Source organism: Canis lupus, chromosome 6, assembly GCF_048164855.1.
Source record: "Canis lupus baileyi chromosome 6, mCanLup2.hap1, whole genome shotgun sequence".
NCBI lineage: Eukaryota > Metazoa > Chordata > Mammalia > Carnivora > Canidae > Canis > Canis lupus.
In genome coordinates, this window is record NC_132843.1 from 7,248,731 (window position 1) to 7,270,118 (window position 21,388).

A 21,388-nucleotide genomic window follows, 5' to 3' on the forward strand; every position below is an offset into this window, starting at 1 on the left:
AAAAAAAGACAAATACCATGTGATTTCACATATATGTGGAATCAAAAAACAAAACAAACAAACAAAATAGAAACAGACTCTTAATACAGAAAACAAACTGGTGATGGCCAAAGGGGAGGGGAGGACAGGTGAAATAGATTAAGAGGTACAAACTTCCAGTTATAAAGAAGTTACAGGAATGAAAAGTACAGCATACAGAATATAGTCGATAATATTTTAATAATTTTTTATGGCTACAGATAGTAACCATACTTAATTGTGAGCATTCCATAATGTACTGAATTATCAAATAACTATGCTGTACACCTGAAACCAATAAAACAATGTGTGTCAACTATACCCTAATATACCTTTGGCAAATGCCAAAGGGAGTTCTTTGATTGGAAGTCAAAGGATGTTAATTAACATCATAAAATCATTAAAAGGTAGAGCAAATCTAACTGGCAATGGTAAATTTGTAGTTATAGTTAGATTTTGCAATACGGTAATAGTGGTGCACAATTTATTTACAATTCTAAGTAATAAAAAAAGAACATGGTAAAAATAACTATAAATAAAATTATCTGTTGTTAGTTACACGATATTAAAAAAACATAAGTTATACCAAAGAACCTATTTTGGTTTCTTTTCTTCATGATTTTATTTATTTATTTGAGAGAGTGTGTGTGAGAGAAAGAGAGAGACAGATCATGACCAAGATGAGACGGAGAGGGAGAAGCAGACTCCTCACTGAGCAGGGAGCCCAATGAGGGACTCAGTTATTAATGAGGTCATCCTGAGATCATGACCTGAGCCAAAGGCATATGCTTAACTGGCTGAGTCACCCAGGGGCCTGGAATCTATTTTGTAATAATCTAAAGTGTGAGGGGAAGAAGAAGTAAATAGTGTAAAGCTTCTAAATTTTATTAAAATTAGGTTGTTATCAGTTTAAAACAGGGTGTTATAAGTTTAAGATATTTTATGTAAGCCTTATGGGACTTATATAGAAAAATTTTTTAGTAATTTCATGGAAGAACAAGACAAAGTTACAGCATATTGAAATCAAAAACTCTGAAACACACAAAAAATACATCAGAATCAGAAACAAGGAAAAATGGATCTACAAAGCAAACAGAAAGAAATTAACAAAATGGAAATAGTGAGTCCTTTCCTGTCAATAGTTACATTAAATATAAATGGATTAAATGACATTATCCATTAGGTCTAAATGGATAAAAAACAAAAATAAGATACAACAATGTGCTGCCTACAAGAGAAGCATTTTAGCCTTAGAGACACACATAGTCTGAGAGTGAAGGGATAGAGAAAGATGTTTCAAGCAAACGGTAAGAAAAAAAGAGAGAGAGAAAGAAAAGAAAGAAAAAGAAAAAGCAAGCAAGCAAGCAAGCAAAGAAAAGCAAAGCAGGGGTAGTTATACTTAGACAAAATAGACTTTAAGTTGAAAATGGTAAAAAGAGGGCCACCTGGGTGGCTCAGTCAGTTAAGTGTCTGCCTCCGGCTCATGTCATGACCCGAGGGTCCAGGGAATGAGCCCTGCGTCAGGGTCCCTGCTCAGGAATCTGCTTCTCCCTCTCTCTCTCTTCCCCACTCATGCTTGTGCTCTGTCTCAAATAAATCAAAATATTTTTTAAAGTTTTTAAAAATCTTTAAAAAAATCTTTAAAATCTTAAAAAAATTTTTTTACATGATAAAAAGAGACAAAGAAAGTCATTCCGTAATGACAAAGGAGCCTAATCAAGGAGATATAACAATCAGATGTTAACAGGAAGATATATGTATACAATGATGAAGTACTCACATACAATGGTGAAGCACCCACATAAAAAAATACTCCCTAAACTTCAGAAACTTCTAGAAATAAAAGGAGAAGTAAACAGTAACACAATAATAGTTGGGGATTTTAATACCCCACTCTCAATAATGGATAGAGCGTCTGGACAGAGCATCATTAAGGAAACAGATTTAAACAACACTATAGACCAAATGGATCTAACAAACATATATAAAACATTCTATCCAACAACAGCAGAATATACATTCTTCTCAAGCATACATGAAATATTTTCTAGGATAGATTGACTATATGTTAGGCCAAAAAACTAGTCTTTGCAAATTTAAGAAGGCTGAAACTGTATCAAGAATCTTTTCTGGAAAAAAAAAAAAAAAAAAGAATCTTTTCTGACCACAATGGAGTCAAACTAGAAATCAATAATATGAGGAAAATTGGCAAATTCATGAACACATGGAAATTAAACTATTCTATCCATTAAACAAATGGATCAAAGAAGACATTAGAGGGTAGAAAAAGTTTCTTTAGATAAACGAAAATAGAAACACAAAATACCAGAACGTGTGGTATGCCACAAAAGTAGTTCTGAGAGGAAACTTCATAGCAATAAATGTCTACATTAAGACAACAACTTTCTGAAAAAGAAATAAAGCAGTCAATCTCATTTACAATAGCATCAAAATACTATAATACTTGGGAACAAATTTAACTAAGGAGATATAAAGATCTCTACTACCCACTGATGAAAAACATTTTTGAAGACACAAATAAATGGAAAGGTAGTCCATGTACTTGGACTGAAAGAATTAATATTTTTATCTTTATTAATTTTTAAAGATTTTTTTATTTATTCATTTGAGAGAGAGAGAGAAAAAGAGTGAGATCACAAGCAAGGGGGAGGGTCAGAGGGAACAGAAGATGCAGACTCCCCATTGAGCAGGGAGTCAATCCCAGGTTCCCATGATCATGACCTGAGACAAAGGTACCGATTAAGCCATCTAGGCACCCTAAAATTAGTATTTTTAAAATGTCAATACTACCAAAAGCCATCTATTGATTCAATGCAACTCTTACTGAGATTCCAATAGCATTTTTTTAAAGAGGTAGAAAAAATACTCCTAAAACTTATATGGAACCTCAAAAGACCCTGGATATCCAGAGTAATCCTGAGAAAGAAGAACAAAGTGGGAGGCACCACACTTCCTGATTTCAAGCTACAGTATAAATTTATAGTCATCAAAACAGCATGATACTGGCATAAAAATAAACAAATAGATTAACAGAATTGAGAGCCCAGAAATATACCACAGCATACGTACTCAACTAATTTTTTAAAAATAAGTCAAGAATACTCAATGGAAAAAAAGACAGTCTTTTCAATAATGGAGTTAGGATAAGTGGATATTCACACATATAAGAATGAAATTTAAGCAGAAATCTTAACATCATATCTTGTAACAACACAGGAATTAACTTAAATGGATTAAAGACTTATATGTGAGACATGACACCATGAAATTCCTGGAAGGAAACAAAGGAATACAGCTCCTTGGCCTGGGTCTTAGTAATGATCTTTGAAAATGACACCTAAAGCACAGCAAAAGAATAAAAAATAAACAAGTGGGACTACATCAAACTGAAAAATTCTGCACAGCAAAATAAACTATCAACAAAGTGAATGACAACCTCATGGGATGGGAAAAATATTTGTAAACCATATATCTGATAAGGGATTCATATCAAAATTATATTTAAAAAACTCATACAACTTAATAGAAAAAAAAACTAATTAAAAATGGACAAAGGACCTAGAAAGACATTTCTCTAAAAAAGATACATGAAAGATCAATAGGTACATGAAAAGATGCTCAGCATCACTAGTCATCAGAGAAATGCAATTGAAAACCACCATGAGATATCACCTCATGCCTGTTAGAATGACCATCATCAAAAAGACAAGAGGTAACAAATACTGGTTTAGATGTAGAGAAAAGGGAACACTTGTGTGCTGCTGATGGGAGTATAAATTGATGCAGCCACTATGGAAAATAGTATGGAGGATCCTCAAAAAATTTAAAATAGAACTACCATATGATCCAGCAATCCAGCTTCCTAGCAATCCAAAGGTACTGAAAACACTAACTGGAAAAGATCATCCTCACACTCATGTTCAGAGAGGCATTATTTACAACAGCCAAGACATGGAACCAGCTTACGTTTCTGTCAACTGATGAGTGGATAAAGAAGTTGCAGGATCTGTATACAATGGAATATTATTCACCCATAAAAAACAAGGAAATTGTACCATTTGTGACAACATGGATGGACCTCAAGGGCATTACACAAAGTGAAATAAGTTAGACAGAAAAAGACAAATACTGTATGATTTCACTGACATATGGAATCTAAAATGACACAAACAAACAAGAAAACAAACTTATGGAAACAGAGATCAGTCTCATAGTCACCAGAGGTGGAGGTTGTAGGGAAGGGAAATGGTAGAAGATGGTCAAAAGAAACAGATTTCCAGCTATAAATCAATACTAGGGATGTAATGTGCAACATGATGACTACAGCTATCCCTGTCATGTGATATACAGCAAAGCTGGTAAGAGAGTAAATCCTATGAGTTCTCATCATAAGGAGAATATCTTTTTTCCTTTTAATTTTATTATATCTATATGGGATGGATGTTAGCTGAACCTATGGTGGTAATCATTTCATAATAGATGTAAATCAAACCACCATGCTGATGCCTTAAACTTTTACAGTAATGTATGTTAATTATTTCTCAATAAAACTGAGGAAAAAAGATAAATAGCTCAATTAGAAATGGTGATAAAATCTAAATAGTCACTTCTTTAAAAAGGTAAATAAGTGGCCAATAAACACACAAAAAGATGCTTAACATAATTAGCCATTAGGGAACCAAATTCACAAAGAAATACCACTCCAAAGCCACTGAGGTAACAAACAAAAAAGAAAAAAGAAAGAAAGACAAATAACAAATATTGGCAAGAGTCCACTGCTCCTCAGAACGTAAAATGGTGCAGCCAATTTGATAAACAATTTCACTGTTACCCAAAATGCTAAGCATAGAGTTATTCTGTGACCCAGCAATCTTCCTCCTAAGTATGTACCAAAAGAATTGAAAAAAATGTCCACACAAAAGCCTGTAACAGAAATGTTCATCACAGTATTATTTTCAATAGCCCCAAAATTAGAAACAACTTGAATGTCCATCAGTTGATGAATGCGTAAAGAACATGTGGCCATTCATACAATGGACTGTTCCTCAGCTTCAAGAAAGAATGAAGTATTGAAACACTCTAGAACATGCATGAACCATGAAATGTGCTAAGTGAAAGAAGTCAGGCAGAAAAGGCCATGTATTGTATGATTCCATCTAAGTGAATTATGGGAAAACAAGCAAATCTATAGAGGCAGAAAGTAGATTACTAATTGCCTAGGGCTGGGAGTAGAGGCCAAAGAAACAGAGACTTGACTTTACAGTGAGTGCAGGGCTTCTTTCTAGGGTGATGAAAATATTCTAAAATTGACTGTGGTGACAGTTACACAATTCTGTGAATATACTAAAAACACTGATTTGTACACTTTAAGTGAGTGAATTGCATGATATGTGAATTATATCTCAATAAACTTGTTAAAATGCTGCATGGCTTGTAAGACATAAAAATACATGCAAGGAGTACAAGGTTATAACAGAAATACCCATACATGCATAGCTTATAACCTGCTTAAAAACAGGAGGCAACATTATGAAGCTGATAAAATGCTTCTTCAGGTTCTCCTACTAGGATTATTGGGCCAAATTCAAAATATATTTTTAGCGTGCATACCAAATAACAAAAATTATCTGTGTTCATTAGAAGTGGGCTTAAGCCATCGAGCTGCTGATTCTGCACAGCCATATCCACATTTCATGCTGATCCTGCATTTTATTGTCACTACATTAAAATCAATTTTATGAGCAACTGTATACTCTTAACAGAACAAGTACTTTAAAAAATATTGAAATGCCTACTCATAAACCTATATGAATCCAAACAGGGGCCTTAAGAGTGAAGTAAATAAAGTTCAGCAGTTTTGCATCTTTTTGGAAAGCATAGTTTCAGTTATGAAATATTTATGTTCCCTTGTGATTTAAATCTAATGACCATCACGATTTAAAAATAATTGATTATTATTTAGAAATCTTGCTGGGAAATCCCTTAAAATATTACCTGCAAAGCTTTACATTTTAAGACCAAATATTGCCTTCTTTAAAATCTTTATTTGCATGTTTTCCCCATAAACTTAGAGATTCAGGAAAAAATAACTATAGAAGGGCCATCATCAAAACCATTTAAAGTTTACAGTTCAAAATACTGTTGCACCATACATCACCTTGGTACAGAGCCTGTTTTGCAATTCTGTGTCTCTTAAGAGCAGTTTGCAAAGCCAATTAGGTATTAGCACCAGTATTCTCCAATGGAGGGATCATAAATACCATTTCTATGGCTATAGGCAGCTGGGCTTGGAAGGAATGAACAAAACTTCAAGAGACACATTTCAGGAGGCTCTGATTGAAGGACAAGCATTAAGTAAGTCTTTAGATCTTGCTGAAGACAATGACTCAAATCCTGCAGAATGGGAGGAGACACACTTCAAGAGCTATTTTATTGGCCGATGACCAGATGTAGAACAAACCCAGGACGCAGAACAGGAGAGACCCCTGCAAACTTGGTCTCACCAATTGCATCAACAACAGGACAGCAAAAACATCTGCCTTGGGGCAAAGGTTGCTCTGAGTAAAAGGGGGTGCTCAGCACATAGTATGCATGCATCATTATTCTATTTCCTTTAACCTCCTGGTAAGGTAAATCTGAGGCGGGATCATTTATGTACATTAGAAGATCCCATGGCATTTTTCCAAGCCCAAGGCTATTACTCCGAGAATATGGCCAAGTTCCAACTCAGGTAATTATATTCCACTTCCTAAATTTGCCCTGCTGTTCCAATTAGGTACAGTGTTGTTCGTTTTCCTGCCTTTCCAGAAAAAAAAAAAAAAAAAAAAAAAGAGGAGAAAATCTTCTTGAACCCACTAGTCTTGCTGACAGAAGAAAGGCAAATGCAATGTGTTATAGAAGTAATGTCTGCCTCAGTAAGGAACAAGATATTGTGGCGTTTCAACTTTGGTGTTGTGGCAAGCTCTGAGCATCAGATAAAGATCTCAGAGAGAGCAAAATCCCTCTAGAAGGAATCAGACGACTGTGCCATGATACCCTCATCAGGTTAACAACCACTAAGGGCTCTCGGTAACTACCACAGGGAATGAGCTCATGATCTCTTCAATCCAGGCAATAAAAGCAGAGACACTTGTGCAAATGTTTGTGTCTCTAATATCCACTGCAAATATAACCACTTTCTCAGGAATTTGGGTAGGGACCATTGGCAGAAATCCAGAAATGTATGAACCAGCCAGTCTCTCTTTAATGCTAGGGACCCTAAAAATAAAGCAGGCAGCCTTCCCTCACCTGGCCAAAGATTTAAAGTCTGACAATATCAATTTTGGGTAAGGTTATAGGGAAAATAAAACTCCCATGCATTGCTGGTGGGAATATAAACTGGTTCAGACACTTTTCATAGCAATTTGGCAGCATCTAGTAAAACTAAAAGTGTTTCTACCCTACATCCTAGCAAATCTGCTTCTAAGAATATACTCTACTGAGATTCTTGTACATCGCACCCAGAGGCACTAGCACAAACAACTGGGAGAAAAAAAAATGTTCATGGAAGAATAGAAAAATAAAGTATAGTACATTCATATGATAGAATATTATGGATTGACCTAAAACACATAATGCTAAGTAGAGAAAAGAAAATACAGAGTAATTTATACTGCTGGATACTATTCATTAGAACTTACAAAAGGCAAATACTATTTTTGTACTTTTTACGAACCACATAGTGATTATGGGAAGAAGCACACCTACATGTATGCACACATGCATGCACACACAGATGTTTGCCACATTTTGCTTGCTCAGATCTCAAAGCACTATTCTGTGGTCGGGAAATTCCCCATTGTATGTTTTTTGGTAAAAGTCTTGCCTGACTCCCAGGATAGAAGGAGAAAAAGCCACAGTGGGCTTTCCTAGATAACTTTGATTGCTAGCAAGGGAATCAAGCACACAATCTAACTTGCCAATCCCTGACAATCCCACTTGGGTCTTGAGCCTAAGCCTGAGGAAGCAAAGGTGCAGAGACAGTGACAAAAGTTCAGGCAGGTGGCAGGGGTCAGGTGGCCAAAGAGCAGGATGCAGCACTCGTGCTCCTGAGGATGGCCTCTCAGGCATAGCAGTCACCACGGTCCTGACTGTAGAGCCTCCCTCTGGGTTCCCACCCATTCCTAGGGCTTAGATCACCAATGTTCCCCATGATTCTATCTGCCACCAATCCCCTTTCTATACAAAGCTTTTCTCTTTAACTCTGCTACGTCTGTTTCTGCTATTTGTACAATATGAGTCTTACACATACAGGGGGCAGCAGCAACCTCACTCCTATGGTGGCCCCAAGGGAGGTAGGGGAGGAAACAGGACTGGCTAGGTGCAATATTTTATTTTGTTTTAAGGACAATGGTTCTGGTACAAATATGACAGCCTGTTAATAGCTGTTTATACCAAGTAATAAAAAGAAAAGTGTGTGTTTATCATCCATTGGCATTTTTCAAGTGTTAATTTTGAAAAGATGAAGATCAGGCCATTTCTGGGGCTCCCGAGTAGTTTAGGTAGATTTCTTGTGTTTGATAGATCCCAGGCCTGTTTGGGGCCATCTTGTTTGAAAGTATGTCAGTAATACACTGAACTTAGGGGCAAAATGCATAGATTCTCAATGTTTAACTTTGTGCTACTATTTAAAAGGGAAATCCACAGATCTTTGCAAGGATAGTTGACTACACCAAAGTAGCCCATTAGTCCTCATTCCTGATCTTCATTTTAGAGGCACTTGGTTACATACAATGAATGACACATAAAATAGATGTTTTTGGACTTCTAAAGACTTACTGGGAAACTCTTTTAGCAGGACAACTTTTCCCTAGGCTTTAGCATCTTCTCTGTAACATAAATATACCCCCAACAATGGACCCAAATGGGTAAGAGTTGAGGCAACTTACTGCATGGATGTCCTAACACCTTCACTTCATCAATAGCGAGGTAGCCTTGATGTCCAGAAGTTATCACTTCAAAAATCACCTGGAAAATTAAGAAAGATTTATAATATTCACTCATTTTGTCAGAGTTTTATCAAATGTCTCCTATATAGAAAACACTTGGTTCATTCATTTATTCATTTATTCATTCATTCGTGTTTCCACAAACATTAATGGAGAGCCTAGAATCTGCCAGTTAATGTTTCAGGTTCTATGACAAAGATAAAAAAGATCCCAAGCCAGTTTTCAGGGAAGTTATTGGGAAGGGATAGGTCAGACAACATCCTACCTCAAGACTCACCTGGTAAGGGGGTAATACCATGGTTAAGAGGTGATGTTTGGAAAACAGAGGCTAAAGTCATTTACTAGAGACAATGTTGAGATTTAAATTCCCTTAAGAAAATATATTTTCTGGTCAACTCCTTTGAAGGGATTCTATGACCATGCTGAACCATGTGGGACCCTGGGTTTCATACAACTCAAATTAAAAATAAAAAAAAAAAAAACAAAAAAAACAAAACCCTACTATATAAGTGCTATGAAAAAAAAAAGTACGGGGTACTGGAAAAACATATACCAAAAGGATCTCCCATGAGGAGGTTGCATTTCTTCTAACAGCTGAATATGAAGGAAAGAGAATAAGGCTTCTTCTAGGGCATGTGCAAAGGCCCTGAGGTGGCCGTGGCTATGAAGAGGAGTACAGGGAGCTATTGCTATAAAAGTCAGCTGTGACCAGGTTAGAAGCTCCTCTTATAGGGCAGAAAGCTCCAGGGAAGACACTATATTAGTAACATAAAGATGCTATGGCTGCTGAAATTCAGATGGCAGAGGTATGAATTAAGAGGACAATGATATAAAAATCTCTACAGTGGTAAAATCAGGAATTCTTTGGCAACTGCTTGATCATGGGAAAAGTAAGGCAAGAAAAGAAGGGCAACATACTCTGAAGTTCTCAGAATGAACATTTGAGATTGTAGAGCCACTTCAGAGAAATTGAGGTTACAGGAGGAAAAAGAACCAGTAAGAAATTATCAATGTTCTTAACATGATTGTCTAAAATTGTCTATCAGGCTATTATTAAAAAGGTTCACATACATGACTTTACTCTCCATTTACACATGCCTGCCTCACCGAGGAGACTTTGGCTTATGCAATGCAAATTTGCTAAGTCTTAAAACAACCCAGCAACTGCACTCTCAGAGAAATGAAATTTTTCATTCATATAAAAACCTATACACAAATGAGAAGCTAGATTTACAGGAGGCAAAACCTGGAAACAGCCCAGGTGTCATTCAATGGTAAATGATAAAAAAAGACTATGATATATCCATAGCACAGAATACCACTCACCAATACCAAGGAAGTAACTATTGATATACCCAACGATTTGGATGATCTCCAAAGAATTATGCTGAGTGAAAAAGCCAACCATAAAGATTACATACAATAGGATTCCATTTATATAACATTGCATAAAGTCAAAATTTTTGAAGGGAGGACAGATTAGTGGTTGCCAGGGCTTAAGGATGGAGGGAGAATGGATGAGAGGGTTGGTTACAAAAGGACAGCACAAGTGAATAATCCTTATGATGTTGGAACTTTTAAGGTTTTCTCTATAATAGTGGATGCACAAATCTCCTCAGGTAATAAAATTGGATAGCTCGTAGCAGCTTTATTTGCAACAGCTAAAACATGAAAGCCACCAAGCATCCATTGATGGATACAATGGAATATCACTCAGTCTTAAAAAGGAAGGAAATTCCAACACATGCTATGATATGGAGAAACCTGGAGGACATTATGATGGGTGAATGAAGTCAGCCACAGAAGGGCAAATACTGCGTGACCCCATGGATGAGTTACCTGGAACAATCAAATCCAGAGAGATAGAAAGTAGACTGATAGTTGCCAGGGGCTGGGGGAGGAGGAATGGAAAGTTACTATTTTATAAATGCAGAGTTTCAGTTGTACAAGATGAAAAGAGTTCTGGAGATGGATGCTGGTGATAGTTGCACAACATTAAAGAGGTATTTAATGCCACTGTGCTGTATACTTAAACATGTTTAAGATGATCAATTTTATGGTATTTGTATTTTTACTATAGCAAAAAAAGTAAAAAAAAAATGTACAGAATTAAATATACACACAGGCATGCACAAGTTCAAGTAAAAGGGGACATCTGGAGAAGCTCTGTAGAGTTCAACCATGTCAGCCTCCTAGTTGTAATGTTATACTTTCAGTTTGTAAAATATTACCATTGGAGGAAACGGAGAACTATGTACACAGGAATCTGTATTACTTCTTACTGCTGCATCTGACTCTACACTATCTCCACAAAAATTTCAACTTAAAAATGTAACTAGGGAGTACAATTTACTAAGCACATAGTATGGTCCACTCACCAGGCAGATATCACTCCATTATCTTACTTGTCAGTTCATGCAAAAATTCTTCAAGGATTAATATTTCAAAAACAAAGACATTAAGATACAAAATAATTGTTAAAGACCCAGTCTTTCCAATTCTGTTTTCGCTACTACACATTGCCTGAACAAACACTTCAACCCTAGGACTACATTATTGATGTGTGTGCAATGGATGTAAAAATGGAGAAAGCAATCAGAAGAGCCCAAAACGGAAAAGCTCAGGGGGCTCCCTAGATAAGAAGTCATCCCAGAAAGAGCTGCTAGACTAGATGACACTGCATCATAATGCCACTACACTGAAACACAAAACACACAGGGGACAGGAGAGGCCCAACGCAGAACAGAAATGAAATAACATTTTGTCCTGTTTATAAGCAACAATTTTGTTCACCGATGACACTGCGAAAGGAAGAGATGCATGCATATTATTACAATGGAATCTTGCATATTTAGCTTTCTACCGAAGTCTAGAAGAGGACAGTTGGGACAACAAAAAGCAGATGAACACGGAGAACAAGTAGAGGAAAGAGCCCTCCAGACACCCTCAAATCTGGGGCCCTGAGGTAAAGTCACATCCTGCCTGGCAGGAGCCAGCAAGAGCAGGAAGTGCGGGAACCAGCCTGCTCTGGTCACGATGGCCACTGTACCACCAGCTAGCAGAGAGCTCCATGGCCCTGCTCATGAAAAGGGCATTTTGAGAGTCAAAACCAGAAATGTTCATCCATCCTTCTTTCCTCCCAGCTGACCCTCTCCTCCTTCTTCCCTCCTTCTTACACATTCATTCAAGTCTCCACCGAGTGTCCTCTTTATTCCAGGCAAGGTGATAAGTCCTGTGATAAGCCTCATGAACACAACAAGAGATGCAAAACTGTCCTTCTTAGAACAAAGTATATTTTTACTTTATCAACTACAAGGGTTGATGTTTCTTATAAAAATGGAATAATCCTTATTTTTGAAGAAAGATGTTAACTCTTAGAATATACTGTACATATAAAACGTGTTCCTGTGGATCTATTTTTGAAGCCAACATATGTAAATTTAACACACTGTATTTCATTTAAACCAATAAAGGACCGTGGTCCTATGAAAGAACAGGAGAGAAAGAAAGGAGGGGAAGAAATTAGAGACCTAGAGAAGTCACCCTAAAACCTCTGAACCTCTTTTGTCATTCATCACATTAACCTTAAAAGCTTTACACTCAACTTTCTGAGTCTTATTGTCCAAATATTTATAGGATATTTAGTGTAAGCTCTGAGAGGAATCCAAAAAATAGATAATTTTATGAAATTTAAGCTTTAGATCCACAAAAAAAATAAGGAATACAATGAACAAACAGAAACAGACAATGGCCAAATAACAGGTGGGAACAATAAAGAGCTCACAGGACTGTGATCTTTCTTCACCACAGGACTGTCACCTCTTCCTTACCAAACCAACCAGGACACTTCAACACAGCCAATACAACCTTCAACCCAATTCTCAGCCTGCTCGTTAAACTCACAGATGACCCAAAAAGGACCAACAAGTTTCTCCGCTGGACCAGAGGCAGTGAGAGTCAGCAGCAAGTCCATGCATCCCAGGTTCCCAGCAGAAAGACCTGCCAGTGAGGCCACAACAAAAGAATCAAACACAGGCTCATTTCTGAAACTTTATTTGCGCCTCTCAGTCTCCTAGCTGGGATACCAAGAAGCATCTGATTGCAAATACACCAAGAAAACAATGGACCTTTCAGTAATTAGAAATTTTGGAAAGGAAACTTCTAAAGCTTGGCAGGTTCCAGCACTGATTTCATTTAATTTCTCTAACTGCAGAGACAAAAAGGACAGAATAACCTTCATGGGTAAATTCATGTGCATACTGCGCACGCACACACACACACACACACACACACACAATTGATATACAATATACCAAGAAAAATTCTATATGACACATTTAGGTATTATACTGGAGAAGGTGGATTATGTGCTACAGGTTTGGAAGCAGTAACTTCCATGTTTCCTTCCAAAAACTGGAGCAAGTTTTTCAGATGACCATTTTCCACCTTTTATTTAGCAATTTCAGTAAAAGGGCTTCTGAGTACCAGTTTTATTAGCTACTTCATCAAGTGTATTATTTAGTATATAAATGTTTCAGCACATATCACAATTATAAAGCAGGTCTGATTTATACTGACAAGTTTGCTATTTTGAAATAAATACGATTAAATGAAGATAACCTGAATTTAGGTGCTATAAAAGCACCTCTGACTGGCTACTCACTTGGTTTGAACATCTGACCAGGAAGAGCTTCACCCTGTTGCTTCTAACAAACACGAGGGTTAAGACATGCCACTGAAACCATCAGGCTGGTTTTAAACAGGTTTCTTAAAAACAGATTTTAGAATCCCATAAAAAGATTTCCTTGCCTTGAATTCTTGTTATCTGCTAAGTTTTCCATTTTGTACTTTTTCCTAGCCAGTGCCCTTAACCAAGAAAGCTTCAAAAGCAAAAATATTTTTGTCAAATAAGAAACCGCTCTATTCAAAGTACAGGTATTGCTCTAGTGAAGTATAACAACTGTATGCAGAACCCAGTGGGGGTCCCTGGGATGTCTGAAAATGCCAGAATCCAGGGCCAAAAAGATTGAGGTCAGAAGAAAGAAGCTATAACACAAGAAAGCCAGTGGCATCACCAGAAAAGGAAAAAGAAATGTGAAACAAGCTGACTTACAAATGTGCCCATGCTTACTTTTATCAAATAGGACAGAATGCACTGAAGTCTAGATTAGAAGTGAGCTTTGGGTCTCTTTAAGAAATGCATCAAGTCTTTTCTTTTTGGAAAATTCAAAAATTTAAAAACCACTTATATATTACATCCATCTATGCCTCAGGTATATTTTAGTTATATTATATAATTTTCCCCAGTCAACCATATGAGGTGAGTGAGTAAATTCCCTTTTAGGGAATGAGTAGGCTGACTCAGAAAGTAATTAGGTAATTTTTCTGAGATCACACAATTAGTACATTGCAGAGTCAGGGTATAATTCTGGGTCTATTTTACTTTTAAGTCTGGACTCTATATCATGAAACTACTTTAACTAGTAGGCATGAGAGACTACATATATGTAGAATATATGTACATATACCCGACCTCTATATATATACATGCATATCTATCTATACACACAGACACATAAATATATAATACACAACCATGCATGCACACACATATACAAATATATATCCTTGAATTCATACACACACACACACACACACAAGTTCTAAGATTTTTTACTTCTAGATTTAAGTAAGGAATGTAGTAATCATCTACTTGACCTAGAAATGTAGATGCGAGAAACAGTTATATGACATAGTTTTAACAACATCAATTCTAAGACAAGGGTCAGCAAACTATAGTCAACAGACCAAATCTGCCCCAACCTAGGTTTTTGTGTTACCCATAAAGTAAGGATGGGTTTTATAATTTTCAGTAGTGGCAGAAAGTCAAAAGAAGAACCCTATTTAGCAATATATGAGAATTATACAAAACTGAAATTTCAATGTCCACAAATAAAGTTCTATCATAACACAGTGATTCTCGTTCAACTGTATATTGTCTAGGGCAGCTTTGCACAAGAACAGTAGAGCTGCGTAGATGTCACAGAGACCATCTGGCCCACAAAGCCTGAAATAATTATGACTACCTGGCTTCCAGATTTAAGAGAAAACTTTCCTGTTTGGCTCCCCAACAACTGCCATTACTCTGGATAACAAGAAAGCATATATCAAGAGCAACTGTTTGTCACAGCCAAATACAACATGCCCTGCACTCCCTATGGGAGCCTCACATTCCAGCAACAGCAGGGAGGAACCCTCCCCTGGCTTGACTTGCTTCAAGTGTCCCACTTGGGTACTGTTTACAATAAATACCCTTAAGCTTGTAGTATCATTACCATTTTTTAAAAGATTTTATTTATTCATGAGAGACCCAGAGAGAGAGACAGAGACAGAGGGAGAGGCAGGCTCCTTGCTGGGAGTCTGATTTGGGACTTGATCCCAGGGCCCCCGGGATTATGACCTGAGCCAAAGGCAGACGCTCAACCACTGAGCCACCCAGGTGCCCCTCATTACCATTTTTTTAAAAAGCATAATTGGAATATACCAAAATAATACCATAGAAACTAATTACTTCATAGACATCAAAACACTGTATAAAAATTATATCAAACTAGGGCAGCCCCGGTGGCACAGCGGTTTAGCACCGCCTGCAGCCCGGGGTGTGATCCTGGAGACCCGGGATGGAGTCCCACGTCGGGCTCCCTGCATGGAGCCTGCTTCTCCCTCTGCCTATGTCTCTGCCTCTCTCTCTCTCTGAATGAATAAATAAATAAATCTTTTTAAAAAAGTATATCAAATTAAAAATAAAATAAAACCAAACTCATTGGGGCACCTGGGTGGCTCAGCGGTTGAGTGTCTGCCTTTGGCTCAGGTCATGATCCCAGGGTCCCGGGATCGAGTCCCACATCGGGCTCCCTGCATGGAGCCTGCTTCTCCCTCTGCCTGGGTCTCTGCCTCTCGCTCTGTGTCTCTCGTGAATGAATAAATAAAAATTTTTAAAAAACTTATTTAGCAGTCAAATCTTCTACAAAGAAACTGAACTCTTGAGAATGTATAACACTTTATTTATTTATTTATTTATTTATTTATTTATTTATTTATATTATTATTATTACTATTTTTTGTATAACACTTTAATATTAAATCCTGACCCCCCAGCTATGGGATTCTACACAATGTTCTTTGGCAGGAGCTAGATTTCAGTGAAATATCTTTGTTTGTATTTACTGAGACACATGACTTTGGAGTGGTTTAAGTGGTTAAACCACTAACCACTAACCATTAAACCTGCACATCCCAGCTGAGGTCAGTGAAGGCAAAGCTCTGTCTTTTGATTCAGTTCTCATACCTAAACAAGGGTCCTTATCCCAGTCTGTTCAGTAATGCATTTTTCCTATTTCTGTGCCTTTTATTGGTGATGCCGCTACTTATAATGGCGCTCAACCACAGTCCTGAGGTGTTGTCTAGCATCCCAAAGCACAAGAAGGCTGCAATGTGCCTTATGGGGAAAATACATGTGTTGGGGAAAATATGTGTGTTTGGGAAGTTTCATTCAGGCCTAGGCTATCATGCTGTTGGTTGAGTTTAACATTAAAAATCAACAGTGTCCATCAAGGAAGGGGTCTGTCACAGAAAGACTCATAAAAAAAGGTTACATGCGTTGCTCAGCTGATGAAGATGTTGAGACCACCCCTTACAGGACTCATCCCTTACATCCCCCAGAAGCAACAGTTCCATGTTCAGCACTCACTGTGACTTCATGGAGCATAACAAGCATGAATGAAGATCAACTCCATTCGTGTGCCTGGATTCACACTGAGTCCCCATTTCTATCAAAGTACTCGGGCCCAGGAAGGATGCAAAACTCATTTTTACTGATGGTTCCTGGATATTATTCGTTGTCATGGGATGTAAAGGAATGTAGAATAAAGAGAATCAATATTCACTCAATATGTCAACAAATAACATCTCAGGAGATAAGATGTCAGATCCCCACAGAGTGTGGAGACTTGAGGAACAGCCATTGGCTCTCAGGTAACAAAGAAGCGGTTAAACCACTAACTAGAGCTCTTTCCTTTGCTTGTGAAAAGCCTTCTGGAGGTTGGCCTGTGAGGGGCTTGACATCAGGCTATCCTTCAGAAGCCTGCCAAATAGGAGATGAAAGCAGTTTAACACTGCAGCATCCCTGATCCTTCCTGCTTCAGTGAAGGGCAAAATTAGATTTCCACGCTGCCACTTGCTATGTGTGAGCAAAGAAAAGGGGTTTGCTTACCAACACAAACACTCACCACGGAAACTGTGTTGGTGGAAGTCATTTGTCAATTCCCTGGGACAAAAGGGATTAAATAGTATATATCTGCCCTCCTGCTCAAAATCTGGGAGATCCTTTCTGGCTTTGATTTATTTTTTTTTTAATTTTTATTTATTTGTGATAGTCACAGAGAGAGAGAGAGAGAGAGAATGAGGCAGAGACACAGGCAGAGGGAGAAGCAGGCTCCATGCACCGGGAGCCCGACGTGGGATTCGATCCCGGGTCTCCAGGATCGCGCCCTGGGCCAAAGGCAGGCGCCAAACCGCTGCGCCACCCAGGGATCCCCTCTGGCTTTGATTTAAATAAAAAGCAAAGGTGGACCATACTCATTCACAAAAGCATAGATAGTAAAAGAAAACTTTCTATAATGATAAAGAGTCAAAGCAAAACCACAACCTATGTGGCCTTAAAAAACCAGCAACAAAATGCTGAAATATTTGTTTATATGGACGTATTAACAGAGGAAAGTAAAAGCCCACCTTACCAAAGTTAAAGGTATTCAAAGGACAGCAAGATTCTCCTTGGAGTGAATTATTGGTGCCTCGTGATGGCTACTCATTTAAGTCATTGTTACATGATGACTTCACCTGCTTTTCAACCAATAAACATGACTTTCCTCACTTTTGTTTTTCCTTTCGCGTTTAAAAAGAACTAGTATTCTTTTCAAATCTTTTCTAACAAGAGTTCAAACATTCACTCTTTAAGATGGGGTATGGAAGAAAATGAAGTTTGGGGGGAAAATAGGAAAGTCACAAAGGAAAGTGCAGATAAGCAAGAAGCAACAGACCACAGCAAAGTCTGATATATTACCCCAGAATAAGTGCCTATCCTTGATCATCAAATAATAACTACAAGCTGAGAATGAAACTTAAGAGATGTGGTAAGATTTTAACAATAAATGAATAAAAATAGTATCTTTGAAGATGAAAAACCATCTCATGAATTAATCCACTTCCCAAACGCAGCCCTAGGTCCACACTAACGTGACAGCCACGTGTGTCCCCACTGATTTCTCAAAACACACTGTTCATCTTCTTTAAGCAAAAACTGCAGAGGACAAGGACTTCCCGTAAAGGCAGCAGAGTAGGAGGACCCTAAGCTCACCTTGCCCCATGGGTACAGCTGGATAGCATCCCATCAGTGTCAATAACCCAGAAAACAATGGAAGACTGACAGGAGAGACTCTCCACAGCTGAATAGAAAGAAGATGCCACATTCAAGAGGTAGGAAGGGTGAGGGGGTGCTAAACACACCATCATCACGCTCTCCATGTGCAAGGTGCAATGTCTCCACCCCCGTAAAATTCTACATGTCCATCTTGCTGGGGGCAGGTGGATTGTTAAAGCTTGAGCATGCTAGCACACCCACCCCTCAGGCCCCGCTGCCAGCACCCAAGGGTTTTCCAAACTCTCCTCTCCTGAGTTATCTGCTTCTCCTGTGGCTAGTTTATCCAAGTTTGTTCAGAACAGTATAGGCAGACCCACTATGCTTCCCACCTGTCCAGCTTCCTGGGCATTTGCCAGGTGAGTGGGAGCAGTTGGCTGGGGCAGCCACAGGGGATTACCCATTCTTTCCCAAGTTGACGGCCATAAGAGGTGGGTAACTGTCTTTGGCGAGCCAGCCAGGAAGGCCATGCTGCTTTGGTGAGTGATCATCTGCACCAGGTAGGAGCCTCAGCCCCTCCCAGTGGCTGGACTGATTTCTGAGGGGCAGGCAGGCCAGCTGCAGAGACCGCTTGCAAGGAAAGGTCTCTATCCTGCCCTTGCTGACCCAGCTTCCCCTTTATATGTGATTGGAAAACAGAAACAGATTTGGGAAGCACGGAGCTTCAGGTTTCTGGAGAAGTTATACCAGTGCTGACCAGATTCTCTGTTTTCTACTTTTGGGCTAAACCATCTAACACTTGGTACCCAAGTGAAACCACAGTTATATGACCAAGAGTCCCAACTCTGTCTCACCAAGGATTTTGGCTTCCCTCTGCAGGAATCTGGAAGAGCACTCTGATTTGGTTTCTTTCATTTCCTTCTCATTCCTTTCTTCCCTTTCTGGGGTGGGAAAGAAAGGCTACTTCCATCCCCTCTGACAGTCCCCCTTGGGGTGCACTCTGGCAGCACCATCCACATACTGCTATAAGCCGATGACTAGATAAACAGTTTTTTTACTGCAACATTGCTTGGCCCATCTACGTACTAGAATCAGAAGGAAAACAGGACTTGGAGTGAGTCAGTAAATTACCAAACTATCCTCCAATTAGAATTGTTTTGTCAAAGGTCTGGTCAATGAAATGAGATTCCATATGTTCAGCCTTTTATGCTGTTAGGTAGTAGACATTCAGCACATAAGGGCTCTAAGGTTGAGATGCAAAGAATGGCAGAGGTTAAAATGTGTGAGGATAGTGGGCCTGCTGAGATAAAGCCAGAGGTGAAAGTGTGTGAGGACAGAGGTCAAAGGAGGAAAACATGAGAAACTCAGCTTGTTAGAATCTTCAAACCCCCTGCCCTGGGAATTCCACTGGCCCCAAACATAGACATTCACAGAGCCGCATCTGCTCCAGTTTCTCCTCCTCCTAGCTATGCTCCCGGCAGGACTGGTCTCCCCTTTCAAGACCTGCCAGGACACCAAATGTGGTCAGGAGGCACCCGAATTTGGAACAGGGCATTTCCTTTGCAGCATTAACCTGTAGGGATGAATCCCCAGAGACAGCCTGCCAGATATTATTAGACATACAATCCTTTCTCTACCTCAGACCTTTTAGATTGGAAAAATTCAAACCATACTTTGTAGAGAGGATCCTCAGAAAATGTCTGAATTGTTCACAACTATTTTTGCCACCAAGAAGCCTCCTTAGGCATAAATGCAGACTCTATTAAGTATGCTCCTGACAGTGAGCATCTCCTAGTAAGTGACCGATAAAGCCCATAAGAAGGCTTGGCATGTGTATGACAAAAATCAGGGTAATACTCCCTTACCAGCAGGGGCAATCCTGGTGGACAAACCTCATTGGGACACAAATGTTGCTGAAGAAATGGTTCATCTGAGCCACTGATGAGGGTGTATGTTAATGGGACTAAAGTGAGGGGTGCCAAAGCAAAAAAAGTCTTACTAAAGTAGAGGAAATTTAACAAAAATTAAATGATGATCTCTCCAAGTTTCTGGAGAGGATTTCTCAAGCCTATCAAAAATATGCCAACGAGGATCCTGAGGCTCTTGAAAATCTGAGAATGGTTAATTTGATCTTTATTGGACAAAGTCCCCTCCCACCCCTGATATAGAAAAGATGCTGAATAAGGTCAAGGGAGCAGCAGGTATGAACTCCTCTCAGTTGGTGCTCATTGCTTTAAAGGTATTCAATTTTAGGGAGGAAAAGTTTGTGAAACAAGCTCTCTATTTCTCATAGCCCACAGTTGACAAGAAAAATGGAGAAAATGAACCATACTTTGAAAAAGACCACCGCAGCCCTGGTGGCTCAGCGGTTTAGCGCCGCCTTCAACCCAGGGCCAGATTCCAGAGACCTGGGATCGAGTCCCACATCAGGCTCCCTGCATGGAGCCTGCTTCTCCCTCTCTCCCTCTGCCAGTGTCTCTGCCTCTCTCTCTCTCTCTCTCATGAATAAATAAATAAAATCTTTTAAAAAAAGAAAAAGACCATCACATGGGAATTGAGTCTCACATCTGACTCCCCAGGAGGAGCCTGCTTCTCTCTCTGGGTATGTCTCTGACTCTCTCTCTCTGTGTCTCTCATGAATAAATAAATAAAACCTTTGAAAAAGATCATCACAAAGTAGAGAAGCTCATTTAACATGAGATAGGGAACTGGTGCTCAGCCTTCTCCACATAAGGGTGGCATGTCAGAGTGGGCTCAGATGGAGCCCCTATGAAACTGTATATGAAGATCATGCCTGGCCTATTGTGTTTCACCTCCCCCAACCTAGATAGGACAGAAACAAAAATTAACATCATGTCAAACACTTGAAGCAAATATTAACCATTATTCATTAGTTTGCTTCCTGTAGGGTGGCCTTCTTGCTGGAAGAACCACTGCACCCATTTCA

General features: G+C 38.8%; 1 protein-coding gene across 6 annotated transcripts in view; it reads right to left on the reverse strand.

Moving 5' to 3' along the window:
* The window catches only part of PTPRM (protein tyrosine phosphatase receptor type M), a 779,952-nt gene that overhangs the window by 443,618 nt on the left and 314,946 nt on the right, over nt 1-21,388 (reverse strand). For all 6 annotated transcript variants that reach the window (XM_072828757.1, XM_072828756.1, XM_072828755.1 and 3 more), the window contains exon 4: nt 8,967-9,045. In XM_072828757.1, the coding sequence (XP_072684858.1) occupies nt 8,967-9,045 (79 nt within the window). The remainder of the gene's footprint in view (nt 1-8,966; nt 9,046-21,388) is intronic.